This window comes from Sylvia atricapilla, chromosome 13 (genome assembly GCF_009819655.1).
Source record: "Sylvia atricapilla isolate bSylAtr1 chromosome 13, bSylAtr1.pri, whole genome shotgun sequence".
Taxonomy (NCBI): domain Eukaryota; kingdom Metazoa; phylum Chordata; class Aves; order Passeriformes; family Sylviidae; genus Sylvia; species Sylvia atricapilla.
The window spans coordinates 6,727,044-6,744,223 of record NC_089152.1 but is presented as its reverse complement, the minus strand read 5'-3'; the positions used below and the strand labels follow the sequence as shown (position 1 = coordinate 6,744,223).

At 42.8% G+C, this 17,180-nt stretch overlaps 1 protein-coding gene across 1 annotated transcript in view; it reads right to left on the bottom strand.

The window, feature by feature from the left end:
- AKAP13 (A-kinase anchoring protein 13) overlaps positions 1-15,458 on the bottom strand; it is a 70,198-nt gene extending 54,740 nt beyond the window's left edge. The window contains exons 1-3 of the mRNA XM_066328288.1: positions 15,252-15,458; positions 5,361-5,442; positions 1,502-1,638 (exon numbers count right to left, since the gene is read on the bottom strand). Of these exons, the coding sequence (XP_066184385.1) occupies positions 1,502-1,638; positions 5,361-5,442; positions 15,252-15,332 (300 nt within the window). The 5' untranslated portion in view covers positions 15,333-15,458. The remainder of the gene's footprint in view (positions 1-1,501; positions 1,639-5,360; positions 5,443-15,251) is intronic.
- Between the last annotated feature and the right edge of the window lie 1,722 nt (positions 15,459-17,180).

Sequence of the window (17,180 nt, the reverse complement as noted above, 5' to 3'; positions counted from 1 at the left end):
GCATCCCTGCTACACTGCACGACCTGTTCTGGTTACATTTGAACCTTTCTTTCTCCTACTTGAAGAAGTAAACTCTGCACATAAGAAAGGAGAAAAGCTAAAATTCCGTATAATATAAAATTGGCTGTGTTGCCACTGCACTCTTACCCCACACTTTCCCACACAAGCCTTAAACCAGGCTGAAATGGCAGCTGGCTGTTGCAACCCCTGTCACTCTACACAGGGGAACTGAAGACAGCCTGCTCTGCCAAACAGCCTTGTAACTCTGACAATCCAGGGCCCCAGATCCTTCTGACAGTAGGATGGGAAAGGGTGAGGCTGGTGATCTCTGTGCCCTACCACGTGCATTAAGGATGACTTTACTGTTCATTTATAGCACATGAGATCACTGAGCCTGGGCTGTGGTGTTTCCCATCCTGCTGGAAAATATTCACCACCATCTGATTTGATTGCAGCAAACAGAATTCTGTTTCATTCAATGCATTTCTCAGAAAGCCAGTGTGAAAGCTTCTCTGAGAGTTAAGTTCTTCAGAGTAGGAGCTGTGCTTGCTCAAACATGTAAGCTGCAGCTGAACCAAAGAGTGGGATTTCATGGAGACCACAGTGATGGCTGCTCTAAAGAAGGGTCACGTCCCTTTTGATTCTACATCACTAAATTCCTTCTGGGTGCTTTTGCATCATCTGCTTATGCCAAGAAGAACGCAAATTGCAGCAAGATGATTCTTCAAGAGCAAAAGCCTGATGACCCCCCTGAATAAATTCAGGCTGCTCTGACGTAGATGCAAAAAACTGACGCCAAAGGGAGGCATCCTCTGCTCAGGAGACCAGCTCTGTCTCTCAGGTCTCTCCCACTCCTCCTCAGCAACACAAAGGGTACATGGATGACTAAAGTTAGCAATGATTTCTGTTGTTGATTTTGAGCAAACTTGAAAACACTTTCATTCTTACTTGCACGCAAACAGGCATTAGAGGTATGTCGCCTAGGCAACAAAACTATTCCCTGGAATTGGCCTGAAGTATTTAGAATGAGTGCTTCCTTCCTTTGACACTGAATTTACAGAAAAACACTGGTTCCTCTGAGAATTACAGCATATAAATCTGAAGGTGTCAGCACAGAGGTCACAGTTAGCTGGAGAAAAGCTCTTTGTTACATGAGTTAAAGATGGATTTCATATCATCTGTGCAATCCCTAATGACCTTGCAAGAAAATCCACCTTTTCAACTGTTCCTCTGGTGCCTGATTTACTTCTGGACAGACAAAATTACTTCCATTTTTTTAACCATTGGGGGCTGCACAGCTTTTGGAATTCTGCTGCAAGTAAATACATCCCTCATGTTGCTGCATCCGAGGAGGAGACCGGATCCTTGCCATCTATTCGGTTCCAGGATAATCACTTCCAGGTTTCCAACTCACCAGTGAAACCAAGATGATCTGTGTGTGCTGTAGGGGTTTATCAGGGGCCTGTTTTTTAACCATATCCCAACCAGGCTTTTTTCTTACCTTCCCAAAGACAAGGTCTTCCATCCCATCACCAGGCAGGGGGAAGAGGTCAGACTCACTCCCAGACTCTCTTTTAAGACCACCCTGTGACGAGGCACAGACGCTGCTCAGCCCATCCTCCAAGAAGTTCTCACATTCTGCAGGAGAAAGCACAAAGAGTCACAACCTGAGGCTTTCTGTAGCATCTACACATCAGATTCGCATTCCCTCAGTGAATTCCAGGATTTAAAACACAGAGCTTTACAAATAAACCTTTATAAGTTTGTTCGCCTCCCAAACCTGGGATTTCTCAAGTGATTTATTCCATAGTTTAAAAACCCTTTTTAAGTGCACCGTTGAAGTACATGGTGCAAACTGAAGTTCTGCATGAAACAGCTGTAAACACTTGTAGCTTGAGGTGCTGATAAATATACTACATATGAGATATCCCATACAGAGCATAATGGGATGTTTCCTATCAATTGCAACAACTGTGAAATTAGATTAATATTCAATAAATATAAAAATATAACTTGTCAATATTTGCCTTCTTTCGCAAAGAATCAATTCCCTCTAAATGCCAAGGTGCTTTTAGTGCATATTTGGACAATTATTTAATTGCTTCTTTTACACTCCTTACTGAAAAAGCACTAGTGTGAATTCCATGACAAGCTTTACTTTTTCAAGATTCAAAAATTAAGTGATCTTTTAAAAAACTCTCAGCTTTCATAACTCTTGACACTGAAATATAACCATGTTGCATCTCTTTTTTTCTCAATTGCTTCCAGCTATTTGCACTGGGTTAATCGGGAGTGCAGAACTAGACTGCAGCCCCTGCAAAAGCCCTCTTTCCAAAACCTTTAACAGACAAGTATTTGCCTAAGAAACGCCTGTACATATTTTATTTGTTCACCTTTCAGGAAAAAGTATTAATGACAAATTTGGAAAAATTAAGCACTCGTATTTCCCAGTTCAAAATTTCCTAAATATTACTTTGTTGTTGGTTTGGTTTTTTTAAAGAAAGGTGCTATTTTGCACCTCCTCTAACTAAAACAGATCCAAAATGTGCTGAGCTGTCTGGAGAAGAGTCAGGGCAATAAAATATGAGTTCACTCTGAAATTATACCTCACTAACTCCATCCTTGGTGACATCAAGCTTAAACATCAGTGAAAGGACGACAGGTTTGGGTAGTTTGAGGTCACCTCTTTGCCTTCCTCATCCTTAATCTGTGCCTGACAGCAGCTATGGAACACCCCAGCCACATCCCAACCGATGGGAGTGACTCCACTTGTGGAGAAAATGGCATTACTGTGACAGTGGTGGGGCTGTCCCCATTTAGGGCAGGGGGAGTCAAAGCCAGTCGGAAACCCCATTACCCCATAGAGGAATTTCCACACTGTGCAGAATTGGAAAAGCACTTATTGGATGCTGCAGCTGCTCCTGTTCCCCTTTCAGTAAACCTGGAAAATGTGAACTGCTTTTCCATCACCGAGGGGGAGAAGGGAGGGGAGAGAAGAAGGGGGGGAAGGAAGGGAAAGAAGAGACGGAGCGGCTGTGAGGACACAGGCCAGGTGCTGTTCATCCAGCTGGCAGCCAGCACAGCATGTCCACAGCCCAGGCTGAAAAACAAAGGGGCTCCAGCCACGTCCCACTGGAAAATCAGTGGGGACAGCTCAGATGTGCTGAGGGATGGATACCTCACCCTGAGAATAAAGCACGAGAGGCAGTGAAGCCTCCTCTGCAGCAACCCCCCAGGAGCAGAGGAGATGAAGCAGAGGGGAAGAAGGATGAGGAGCAGGGTGATGGGGACCCCTCCACACTCCTCAGATCATCTCTGCTGAAAATCTCATTCCCAAGCCCTCTCTTCCCTACACTCTCCTTTATTTTTGGTTGGAGGGGTACATATTTTCTCCGTCTTCTCCCTCCCCTTTTCTCAGTTCTCTGGGTTTGTTTTGAACTGCACAGACACTGCACAAAGCCAGGTTCTGTGTCTCACACCCCTGGCAACACTTCTGTGCAGAATATAAAGGCAAAAAAAAAAAAAAAAAAAAAAAAAACAGAGAAAAAAGCTCTAGGAAGAACATTTCCAAGCAATCTCTTCTGTACATTTTCCAAACTCTTGTGTCCTCCAAGCCAGGGCTGAGCCCATGAATTCCATGCTGATAACTATGCATCTGCTACACTCCTCTGCACACTTAATTTCAAAAGCATTGATGGAAAATGAGAAGCTCCAATTTCTGAAGTTACCTTCTAAGATCTGAGGTCTCTGTCCTTCCAAGTCATTTCAGCAGACGAAAAAGGCCTAATTCCTTATCAAGTACAGCATTTTAAAGTTAGCCACATTGTCAGCTCACAGTTTTATTGCTGTTAAGTGTTGCCAGATTCTTCTTGCCCTGTCTACACTGCCCAGCACTGCAGAGCAGCAGGGGGATGCCTGTGCAGTAACAATATTATTTCTAGAAAGGTCAGAAGCTGCCTAACCTGAGATCCTTCTGCTACTTCAGTCCATTTGGAGAGCACATTTACTTAAAAACCTCTTTATTGTGTTATGACATGTATTACCATAATTATTAATATAAATTTGTATATAAAACTACCTAATTACATAATTAATATATTTCTATAGCATAATACTGCATTAAATAATAGGTGTGTAACTGATAGTGATCCATAGAAATATGTGATTATAGATCTGTCTAGTCAAGTGAGTGCATCTTATTTTGCACACAAATTGTTTGCATTAACTCTTGCCTGAAGCATAAAAATATTGTATCAAGAGGCACAGGATTCACAGATACAATTAGTAAAGAAGAGACACAATAACATAGTTAGGCAATAACATAGGTTCTCCTGTAAAAACACGCTTAAATCAGCTTTTCACTGTTCACAACTTGTCTAAAGTGAACATTTTTTTTATTATTATTATTTTTTTAATAAAAAAGCATTTACTTAACTTTGATGTGAGTTAGAGCTTTTATTTAGGATAAACCCTTCAGGTCACTAATCCACACCATCCCTTCTTAGCCTACAGTCCGAAAGACTAAGTTTGAATATCACACTGACAGTCATTTTCTTTCAAGTCTCTCAGGCAAATTGAAGGAGATTTGGGTGAGACTACTGCTCGTGAGGACAGCAGGGCAAGAAGCCTCTTCCCCATGAGCAGCCAGAGCAAAGTCCCTATTCAGGGCCCTGATAAATTACTTTATTTGTTTCAAACACGCATAATCCAGTGAAAGGAAATGCTTTTTTTCTTATCTTGGACACCAACCCTTCTCTGAAGCTTGCCCAGACTAGATTTTCTGTCCCAGTGGAAGAGCCAAAAAGCACCAGCCAGCACGCAGGGCTGGGATGGGAGCTTGGCACAGCCAGTGGGCAGGGTGTGGGAACGATGGCTCTGAACAGCCTTCCTTCTTCCTGAGCCTGGAATCATGGCAACTTTCAGGGAGGGGAATAAAAATCTCAAGCCAGTGATTGGGGTCTAAATACAGCTTAAGCAGTTCAAATTTCTGGCTTTTCTTCTTTTATCCTATTATCCTTTTAGCTAGAAACCATGTCTGTGCGCTCCATGCAACATTTTCCAAGTTTATTTAGGAAAAAAAAAAGGAGGGTGTGGGGTGGAAAAATCAAAATACTGAAGCACTTGAAATGCAGAGTTATTCGAGATGGTGACACACCACACAGCTCCCTGCTAGTCAAGTGCTGCAGCCATGTGCTAACAGTGACTCACAGCACGGTCATTACACAGTTTCTTTAATTTATATGTTTTCTGCATGCAGGCCAGGATGTCAGAAACAGGGAGAGAAGGAAAAGAAAAGGTGAGGAGGAGGAGGAGGAGGAGGAGGGGTGCTGGTCTGGAGCTGCCCTCAGCACAAAGCTCACCTGCCGAGTCCCGCGTGCGCTTGCGCTCCAGCAGGGAGGGGTTGGGACATGGCTCCAGAGGACACCAGCTCTCACGGTTTATCTGGAAAACACACCACAGCACGTCACAGAAAGGCCACTCTCACCAGCACCCCTGTCAGTCTCTCCTCCAATATCCCTCTGCATCAACCTGCACACAGAGTTACAGCTACAATTACAAAAAAACAGTTACAATTTTTTCCCAATAATAAAAATGTCAAAAGTAACATACGATTTTTTTTTTTTAAATCACTAAACAAACCATTAGAATAAGCCAAAACCCTTTATTTCTCCATGGAAAGTTTGATTTGATGGTGGCTCCCGCTCAAGGAAGGAGTTCAGAGGGAGGATGAGTCAGTGTTTAAGCTACTAGTAGAGGACTGGATAACCTTGGCTTCAAGTCCCACCTCACTTCTAGCAAGACTGCAGGAAAACTCCTCTGCTTTATGCCTCAGTTCACTACCTAAAGAACAGAAATTCCTTACCACCCATACTGCTGTACAGATAATTAGCTCAGAGATAGCAAAATGCTCTGGTGCTGTGAAATCGAGGGCTTGGGAAATGCCCAGGTCATGGTGAGAACCAGAAACACTTTGGGCTTGCATTAACTGAAATGATGATGATCGAAACGCCCATTTTAACACTAAATCACATCACATGGTTTATTTCAACATCAACTCTTATCACGTCACCCTGTCCTTCACCCTTTCCATGACTCCCAGTCTTTCAGCAAGGATGACTGATCTGTTCTCAGCCTCCTCCTCTCTCTGCCTGGGCTTTCATCTTCCTCACTCGGGTTGTGTTGTCCAACATTTTGACTCAGAAGTCTGCTGGATTATCCAAACCCTTGGCTCATCCAACATTCATTTCCCATCATTTTTGTCTGCAGCTGGTGGACTCTGGAAGCCCCTTTACTCTCTCTGCCATTTATTGGAGCCAGAAGTCTTTAACTACTGTCAAATGCATGCAAATCTCACCTGTCCCACACCACAAAACCAGAAGTTATATCCTCTCCTGACCTGCCCCAACACACAGGATCTCACATGTTATGTTGTGGCTAAAAGAAAGCTAAGGAAATGGATGACTGAGCCTGATTTTATACGTCAAGTATTTCTCCTACCCTTTCTATGGCTTTCCTTTCATCTCCTGAAATAATTTCCTTTCCTCCCTTTCAACTAGTGAATTTTTACTATTTACTTTTTGCCTCGACCTATGTTCAAATCATCTCCATGATCCTGCTTGATTTTTGCAGTCCCTTGCTGTACTCCCAACCCCTCAACGTTCTCCTTTCTCCTATGTTATGAAATAATTGGTTTTGCCTTTTCTTTTTTTTTCATAAATTAAAACCAAGCCTCTCCTACCCTTGACCTGACATGCTGCTTTGACTAATGACCCACGTCCTTGTTTCCTCTGTCACTGAGATCATGGAATGTGTTACTGCAGTCCTTGGCTGGCTCCTCCCTGCTCTGGCTGTGTCCCCTGCCCGTCACCCGAGGGGCTCCTGCCAGCACCTCTGCTCACCTCCTCCTCTCCACACCACACAGGCAACCCTGCACTCCCCCAGACCTGGCAGCTACTTGCTGCAGTACATTTTTCTTCCTCAGATTTTGTCCTCCTCCATACTTGTGCGATGACAAAATGGGGTTGGGAGGGCCTTGGACAGGTCAGCTAGTCCCTGCCTGCTGCGCCAAGTTAGGATTAATTATCATTTGAGAGGTTCTAACCCAATGTGCCCTTAAAATCCTCCAGTGGAGAGGATGCCATGACCTTCCCCAGCCAGCAGCTCTTGCTGACAGAGACAGGGAAGGAACAGAGCAGTTCTGAGAAGAGAAAAATGAGCAGGAGTCTCTCAGGAGAGATGAAGGAGATGTGGAACTCCACCAGAGTCAGGTCTTGGGGTGAACTCAGTGCAGGTCCTACCCGGATGTCCTCCTGACTCCACGGAATTTTGCAGGCTCTTTTTGACGTGCACTTTGTAGCACTTACACCCTGACTGCATTATACAGATATTCACCCAAGACCCCATCACATCCCTCTATGTACACATGTCTAAGATCCTAGTGTTCCCTGCACCTCTGCTCCACACACACCTCTGTATCCATTTTCTCCCTTTGACATACAATACATCTATATTACATGAGAGGCAGTGAGGAAAAGAGAAGCAGTCTTCGGTCTGAGAAAGGGTTTGTAAGTAAAACTTAAAAAATACATTATTTTTGCTTTCCAAAATGACATAAGGATATTGCATAGATAGTAGGTCAAATTCAAATTCTTTCAACAGAAGACACTCCCTATTCTCAGCAACACTGTGTGGTATCTAACCTAGCATCTAAACCACAAAATTTATTTTTTTTTTAGTCTTAAAAGAGACGCAAAGTCAATAAATACCACTTTATGACTGTAAAGTCAATAAATATCATGCTATTATTCTTCTCTCTCCAGACAAAGCAAAATAAATTGGCACCACACTTTCCTATCTTATTAAAGGCAAATCTAAAGGTTGAGGCTGAACACAGACAGAAGAATAAATGCAAACGTACTCAAGTCCACACAAATGAAGGAATGACCCATTTCAGATACAAAATCAAATTCTATCTCCTTTGGACTGACTTGCACCCTCCCTCCTTCCTCCTCAGGAAGAGTCTCACCCTTCTTAATTTTAAACAAATCACCATCAAATTCAAAGGAACTACTCCTGATTTATTCTGATATCCACTACTGGAAATCAATAATTAAACATACCATTCAATAATTAGTTGTAAGAAAGCAAAATAGGAAGAGATTCAAGCTGTCTGTTGAATAAGCCATATTAGGCTGAATTAACATTATATATTTTCCTTTAATAGAACCAATTGAGTCATTCACTGAAAATGCATTATAGACATTGGCATTTTTTCAAAAAAGATTTGAGCATTTTTCCCATATCCCAGCCAGCTCTCTCCTCAGCCCTGTGGCTTTGCCAAGTATTGAAAGTGTCTGCTTTTCTCTATTAAAAAAAGTAATGAGAGAGTAACACTGAGGTTTAAGGTGCTGCTTCAGATATACTTGATTATGTACAAATAAGCATTAGAAACTAAATATTTATCTCAGTAGCTCTAATCCAGGAAAAATAATAATCACCATCAAAACAAAAACAAAGGAAACCACTACTATATACAAGTACTCCCTAAGCCAAAACGAGCCCAGACAGGCTTTGAGGGAGGTTTGCTGCGTGCTCTCGGGGAACTGGGTGGTCCACAGAATTCAAAACACAAACCCCACTATCCACAGCCCAGCACTGAGTACTGGGACCCCTCCTCAACACCTCAATTCTGTTTGTATTCACTCAGCACTAGTGACTACAAGTACGGACAGTGAGAGCTGGAGAGGAAATTGTCATTATCAAAGCACCTGACAGTGCATCAGGAGCTGGGGAATGCACCAGTACGGAGAAATTTGAAATGAGGTTGGGATTTTGCAGACACGTGTGCATTGCATGTGAGAAAATTCCTTCCTTTTCGCCTCAGTCTCTTGTTTTGCTGAGAGAAGCCCAACGACAGGACCACAGGCTGGTGGCCACAGAAGATGATAAAAGCCCCACACTTTCTTGCTTGCCCACACTGATTATAGCTCATTGATTCCAGGCTTCCCAAGTCTCTGCGGCAAGAGCTGAGGATGCGGTGCTGTTCCAGTGGCAGAGGGAATACGAAACAGCCTCTGGGAACAGAGTTTCAGTACACAGCTTTTGAAGAAATGCCAGGAGAGAACCAGCTATTTTTCCATACAAAAGCCTGAAAGTGTTTATCTGCAGCTCAGACACAGAATGAATCATGGAAGCACATCGCCAGGCATCGAAGACTGAATCCTGCAGGATTTTCTGTTTGCCTGTGAAACACCGGCAGGCTAAATGTCCAAAGAGGCCTTTAGGACACCAGCTGGAGAGCTGGGAGCAGCAGATGGTTCCATTGCTCTTTCTGGGCACACACAGGTATTTCCTGACTCTTGGAGACATCTTCCTGCAGACTCTGAACTTGAAATTCGATGTGACTTAATGCATAAGAAAAGGACGGCGCTGGACAAGCTGTGAGACGCCCCGGGCTGCGGTGTCCTCTGTCCCACAGGAACATGACTGACCCCAGACTCCACTCCCAGGCCCTTCCTTCCTCTCCCCTTGGTCTTGGACAAGGAATTACCTAATCCACTCGAGTGTGGTGCCTGCCCATAAAACCAGGATCAGGACCTCCTTCTCAAAGACACTCCAACAGTATCTAGGGCAGAGCCGTGTGGTGGAGGCTCACTAAGAACAGGCACCTTGGGGGCCAGGGACTACCCGGCTCCTGTGTAGCTCTCCTACATTTCCAGCATGGAAAAGTCCTTTTTTTCTCCCTCTGGTTTTATTTCAACTCTTCATGCCTTCCATTTCACAATAAAGAGAACACACTGACCTTTCAGGAAATCTTTTGCTATTGCAAAAGTCTGCACTTGTCAACCTCACTGGTCGTGATATAAATCAACATCTCAAGAGCACGAGGAACCAGATGACTTTAACTTTCATTTCCTAGCATATCCCTGGAGATTCACCTTCCCTCCATATTATTTTAACTTTGTCCTAAATGTGCAAGTTTCCATTTTTCTCCTTTTATTTTTCCCAGCTTCCAGACTATGACTTACCTTGCAGCTAAAACCAGATACTACTGCACATAGGAAAATATTCAGGAGAGTAATTGTAGCTTACTTAGTGTATCATTAAGTACTTGTGCATCACACTGAGCAATATCAAATTTAAATATCCATTGTAGAATAAAAGTAGTAGAAAAAAAAGCAACACTCCAAATTAAATTATAATTAATTTCTTTCCTAAGCAGAAATGATACAATGATATTTTTGTAAAATTCTTTGCATACTGTAATTATTTTCTAGGAACTTCCTGGTCCTGAAAATTTCCTATAGGATTAAATAAATTTGTACACATAACTGGAATTCAACGTTTATGCCAACCAACTTTTGACTTCACTATTCCATCTACAGTGAAATTATCCAGTTGCCTGCAATTCCTGCACTAGAAAGTAAAGTAAAGCAACAGTTGATTTACCCCTTCACAAAAACCACCTTTCAAGATCCTCCAAAACACTTTGAAAAGGAGCATGAAGCATGGGGCATCTGGGGAAGGAATTTCCACTGTTTTCCTTCAACATCTCCATACACACAAAACTCACATCAAGAGCAAACAATCACTGCTTTGGCAATCATCTTGCCAGACAGTATTAAGATCAGACATATCAATTTGCTTGCAAATTCCACATTTATTTTTTATTTAAATTATTTTGGTAATCTCCCTGTGTATTTTCTTAGCTTTGGGGGAAGACATTAACAGGTGGATGCAGAACACAAAGACATTCTTAAATGTATGCCAAAAGAGACAACACTTGCATTTCTGCAATAATTTCTTTGGAGATTTTTCTTCTAGCACTATGAATATGCTACACTGAGTCTTTTACCTTTACAGAGCTGGTGACCATCTCAGGACATTTTTTCATGGAGGTCCAAACTGACCTCTCTCATAGCAACAAGCCAGCATTGCTATAGAAAACTGTATTAGAGGATTTCACCAAAAAAGGCTCCTACAAGCACAGGACATGTTACATGACTGAATAAATTAGCTCTTTATGGTGCAAGAGCAACACTAAATTCCTAGAGTGCATTTATCCCCCAGCAATGTCCCAGCTGGGAAAAGGAACGTGTGCCCCAAGTACATTTTCCAGCCCTTGGCACTGGGATGTCCTCCACCAGCAAAACTAAAAGTCAACAGACTTTAATTAAGCTTCAAAAATAACACTGGCTTTGCAAAAAACCCATCTCTTAAGTAGCATGGGAGCAGAATTCCCACAAACATGTATGTGCCTAATGTGAAAACACAATCATTTCATTTAAGCTGCCCTCCCAGTTGTAATTCTACATGAGACACAAACAGAAAAATTCAAAAACTCTCTACATCATTCTAAAGCCACTTCTCTCCTTCTGTCCGTCAATGGCAAGAACAGCATGGACAGATGCTGGATTAAAGTTCAGTCATTTTAGGCCCACAAAGTTTAATGAACACCACATACCCATCAGCTGAGGACATCCTTCCCCCAGAACAACTCCAAAGAAGGAATGGATTTGCTTATGTATCAATAAAGAAGAAAAAAATTCAACATAAAATGTAAGGAAGCCTAGTTTCAGTTAATTCAGGGACTTCTCCACATACTGCTTTTAGCTTAGGATGCTGTAAATGGCACTTTGCCTTAGGTAGTCAGGGATCATTCCACAGGATCTTCCCTGGTGCTGGAGTAAAGCTACCAGAGCAGCCAGGAAGCAGAACAACTAATTAATAATGCTGACCTTTTAATTTCAAAATATCTTGATTAAATATTAATGCTGTTTTTAATTTCATGGATAATGTTCTGATCTTCAGCTGGAAGCTGAATGGGATTGGTTCATCTGAAAAGCAGAAGAATCAAACCTCACTGCCTCAGCTGTGAAAAAACTCACTCCTGATGCCTACCCTTAACAGCTTCAGCATTCACATACAGAGGTGAAATGCAGATACAGACAAAAACTGAAAGGAAAACATTCCCAGCTGCAATTGCTCAGTCACCCATTCCCAAAGCAAGCCCAGTTCTTACTTTGTAACTGCACTGCCTGTTCATCCCCACTGGAACGCCTGTCTGACTGCACACGTATCTATCTACAAGGTGCCAGGCAGTGCCCTTTCCGTATCCTGTCCCTAGACAGTTTTTATTTGTGGTAGCAGCCGCAACATAAAAATCAGACAGGGCTGCCAAGGCAGACATGGGCACACTGAGACTTCCCATTTTGGGCTTGCAATAACACAGCACAGATTGCTTTACCCTGCACGTAGCTGCTCAGAGCTCAGCAAAATGTTCAGACAAGCAGACATCCCACACACCCCACAACTTCTCCCTCATCTGCTACAAGGCAAACCCAGCAAGAACAATGACAGTAAGTTTTTGTCACTTCTGCATCATCCAGGCTTCCCTGCCTTCACTAAGTTCAGGATCCAAGTTCATAAGGTTTGCATTGCTGCAGCAGCCAATAAACGACACAGAATAATGGAATCAGAATGGTTTGGGTTGGAAGGCACCTTGAAGATGATCCAAATCCAACATCTCTCCCATAGACAGGGCCAACTTCTCTGGTTGCTCAAACTACCATCGAACCTGGTCTTGAGCCCCTCCTGGGATGGGGCATCCCACAGCTTCTGTGGACAAGCTGTGCCAGGGCCTCACATCTCCTTACTCACATCACAGTAAGGAATTTCTTCCTAGGATGAAGTCCTACCTCCAACAGGGAGTGGGAAACTGCTGGTAACCTCCTGCCTCTAGCTTTTACGTATGTGGAGAGCAGGAAGAAACTATGCTAAAGCCAAAAATAATTGTGTGCATCAACCCTCAAAATTGCTGAGGTTCATTTTTTTCATAACTTCACAAACCACTGTTTCAGGCTCAATCTAAACATGGAAAATTTGAGCCTCAAGACAGTGGCCCTTCAGACGACACATGCACTGCAAAATAATGAATAGGAACCAAAAATTCTTCTGCAACTGTAACTAAGAATGGATGCAATCAACGCATATATAATCTCATCTATAGACATTTAGTACCAAAAAGGCCTAAGATCTTCTTTCTTCACCACATGTTCCCATTGTCCTTTTTCAGCAGCTGATTTTCTTTCCTATGTCATGACTGAGTCACCATCCCTGGAGGTATTTAAAAGATGTGTAGACGTGGCACTGAGGGACATGGTTTAGAGGTGTGTTAATGGCTGGCCTCAATGACCTTAAGGATCCTTTAAACCTAAACAATTCTATGATTACTGAGTTCCCTATCTTAAAATGAAGCAAAGAACATACTCAGCTACTACTCAAGAAATGACAGCTTGTCTGAGTCAGCCTGCAGCCAAATTGAAAGTTGTTTGGTGCTCTGCAGGTATCTTGTTAAAATTTCATCAGCTTAAACAGTCTTGACGGATCTGATTTGGGTTTGCTTTTTTCTAAGGACATGTACTTGCTTTTCAAGATTTAAGAAATCCTGTCCTCTTAACTCCCCAAAATAGAATGGCCTAGATAAGGTACAGTTTTATTTCACTATTTTAATGAAAACCAAACCCAACAGAAACCCCACCCCCAGCTCCCTCATTAAGGGCCTGATCCAAGTCCCATTAACGTCAAGAGATGATCTGCCACTGACGCACTCAAGCGCTGGCTTGGATCCTTAGATCATCAAAATTTAATTTCATCTACCAGTTATGTTATAGAACCCAGAGAACACATGACTGAAAATCGGGCTAGGGTTGATTGTAGCTGTAGCTGTCACCAGCACCCTCCTATTTTAAACATCTGCAGACTGTACAGCCCATGTTGGGAGCAGCAATGCGTGCACATACGCACACATATATGGACACTGAGTCATTTGCAGGAACAGACAGTATAACCCACAGTTCTGAAACTCAATTAGGAAAATACTAGTTGGAACTAACAAGAGCCACATTTTGTTATAAAACCTAAATTTTGCTGAACAAAAATTAACTTAAGGAACTGATGACATCAGAAATGCTGAAGGTGGGTAATTCTAGTGAATTGTATTTCAACCCAGCATTCAGACACTGTCCAAAAAGAATAAGACTGTGCTTTTTATTGGCAGCCAGGATTGTCAGAGGTACCAGGTCTCCTCCCAAGAGCTATTAAGCAGTCATTTAACAGAAGTAGTGTGTGCACAATACAACATTTTTAATGACTCATTCTGTGTCTATAGACTGAGTATCATGGGATCCAATCCTCAACCAGCATCAGTAACATCAGAGTTCTAAAATACTCAAAACAATTGAGCTGATAGAGAAAACAACTTACAGGCATCTGTGCCACCAAAAACCAACAGGTACATTGAATTAACAGAAAACACTTTCATTCATACCAAAGCAAGTTAACAAGAGCTAGGTCTATTTTAGTACAAATAAAGTAGAACAAGAATTAAGTGAAAATAAATTTGTTATATATTCTTGTCTTGACTTGGAAATAAGAGCATGAACCAAAAATCATAAAAAAGAAAGCCATATTGAAGATCATGTAGAATGCCACTGCTTCAGCTAAGAAGAGAAAAGAGAAAAAGGGAGAGGGAAAGGAAATGCTCTTCCAGCAGTTAAGATCTCTGAATTGGGCTGTGTTTTGCAGTCCCTCTGGCTTCTCTCCTATTTCCATCCACTCTGCCAGGAAACTGCTGAAGCTCCACAAAGCTGTTACAGAGACAGGACATTCCCAGACTGCCATTGTGCCATTTGGTGGAGCACTTGCTAATTTTAGATTAGAAGAGGAACACACAGGGACAATTAGCCAAGAGCCACTCCTGATTCTTGCTCCAACCCATCCTCAGACAAAATCACACCCAAACAACAAGACTGACAGCAACCCTTCTAACACAAACAAAAAACAGGCAAAGGAGGATCCACCGTGCCTTTTTTTTGGCAGAATGCATCTTTTGGGGAACATGTGCCTTTCAAGCTCAAAAGCAAGCACTGGAAATGAAAAATCTTTTCCCCTCTCACAAAAAACCCATCTGGGATTTCAAACCAGGGACTGTTGAAGGGCAGAGGGCAGGGAAGACAGCCAGGGAGCTCTCCCAAAGAGTGCATGCCACAAGAGATTATCTAGTTGCAGAGATGATAATATTTGACATGATATGGTTTGATAACACTCAAAATCATCTCCAGGCTGATGAGCAAGAGCTCTTCCACTTGTCCCTCCCCTCTGCATCCCCCTGAGGGACACCAGCAAGGAACAGATTGATCCCCTGGAGATAAGGAAGGGAACCCATAAATAAATATATACAAACATCATACCTTTAACAACACAACATCTACAGTCCTGTCCACCTTGGAAATGTCGCACAGGCTGTATCGCCTCTTGTGGCGTTCGTACATTTTGTCCAAAGAGGCGGGAGCAGAGGAGCAGAGCCCACCATGAACCCTGGGCTACCCACAGCCCCAGAGCTCTCACATCCGTGCCCAGAGCAGTCCCTATGTCTCAGCACAACAGCCTGTCCGAGCTTCTGAACAGGAAAACGAAAATCCCAGCGCTGCGCCTGGCTGATAAAGTCTTCTCGGAACAGATTTGCTTATACAGGCAATGCAGGAACTTATAGCAAACAAAAGATATTTTAAGACAGCTTTGTACATATAGGATTAATTTTTTTTCTTTTTTGCGACTGCTAAGAATGGTATCAGCCCTCCTGTTACAGTAATAATAATAAAAAAAATGTTCTCCAGACGACTTTGATATCCAAAAAAGCACCAGAATGAAAATCCTGCCCGAAAAGAGAACAAAAGCCAGATGTGTGCAGCAGGAATACTGACGCTCCAAGTGGAAAGGCAGAAGGTAGGCTCAGCCACGACCGGTCTAATTCAGGAAAAAAACAAAAACAAAAAAACCAATCTCCGTATCCAATGTAAGTACTGTCACCAAAGTGGTTTTTCTCACGCTCTCATGCACTGAAATAAACAACAAAAAAAAAGTACTTTCCTCCTTCTGAGTCAGTTCACTGTTCACCGGGCAAGACGGCTTGGGTTTGCGTTAAGTTTAAATTTCTAATGACAGCACTGGGCAAAAGGAAAGAAAATAATGAAATAAAGCCACTCCCTCCTGATTTTGTCTGGGACGTCACTGTTTGCCTTTTTAGTCCTGCACCAGTGTTCTCCCAGCTTTCAAATTTACTTTGCAGTTGTGGGAGCGTGATTCAGAGAGAGGGAAAAAAAAAAAAAAAGGAGGAGAAAGAGGGGGAAGGAAAAGCAGCAGCTTTTCTTTGCCAGCCTCTTCCACCTCTGGCTGCAGGCACTTGGTGTGTTTGCCCGATCCAAAACAAGACTGAGAGCAAAGCTACGTGTTTTTCAAGAGGTAAGAAGACTCTTCCTACTCCCCCAGGCCAGGTGAATGAAAGACAGTTTCAAGCGTAATGCTCTCCTAAACCAGGAATGGAAACTTATGATTTAATAAGTGCACATGGAGAAAAAAAAAAAATTAAAAAAAGGGAAATCAGCCATTTGCTTTTTTTCTTGGTTTGTTTGCAACACAGAGGAAAGATCTCAGCAACTAGTTGTCCAGAAAATACAATCTTCCCTCTTCTATTCTAGCCTGAAAGGCAGAGCATTTTTTTCTTGGGGAAAAAAAAAACCAAACCCCAACCCCAGTTTTTTTGTCTTTCTAATGCAGGGCTGGAGTGAGTCTCTCCGCTCTCAATAGCTCATTCACATCAGCTGGGCCCTGCATGCTCACTGCCACATGGTTTCCTGTTTTCAAACTGCCCCCTTGCAGCCCCCTCTGCTTTCCACCCCACCCTGACCTCTCCAGGGATGAAATCTTTCCATACTTCCCTGGCTTTAGACATTCCCTCATTCACCGATTCAAAAGGGAATGGGGGCGGTTCAAAATGAAAAGAAAAAAAAAAAGAGAGAGAAGAAAAGGGGATGTGGAGTTTTCAGAGACTGGGAGTTTGTAGCTGCTGTGCTAGATGGAAAAGCTGTAAATGCAGCAATTTTTAAGCCCAAACTGCAAAGCAGAAAACGCAGAATTGGGAACAGCACTTAGCAACCTGAGGTTTAATTGCCCATCTCCAACAGCCACCCTCGGCAGTGCCGGAGAACTGGCCCACCTCCTGCTGCTGGGATTTGCTCCACTCCTGGAGCTTAGTTAGGGGGTTGTAGGTCTTTTCATCCAGTGCTGTAGGGTGGTCCCAGTTCCCTGATTGTATAAGGAAATTTGTGGCAACCAGCTCA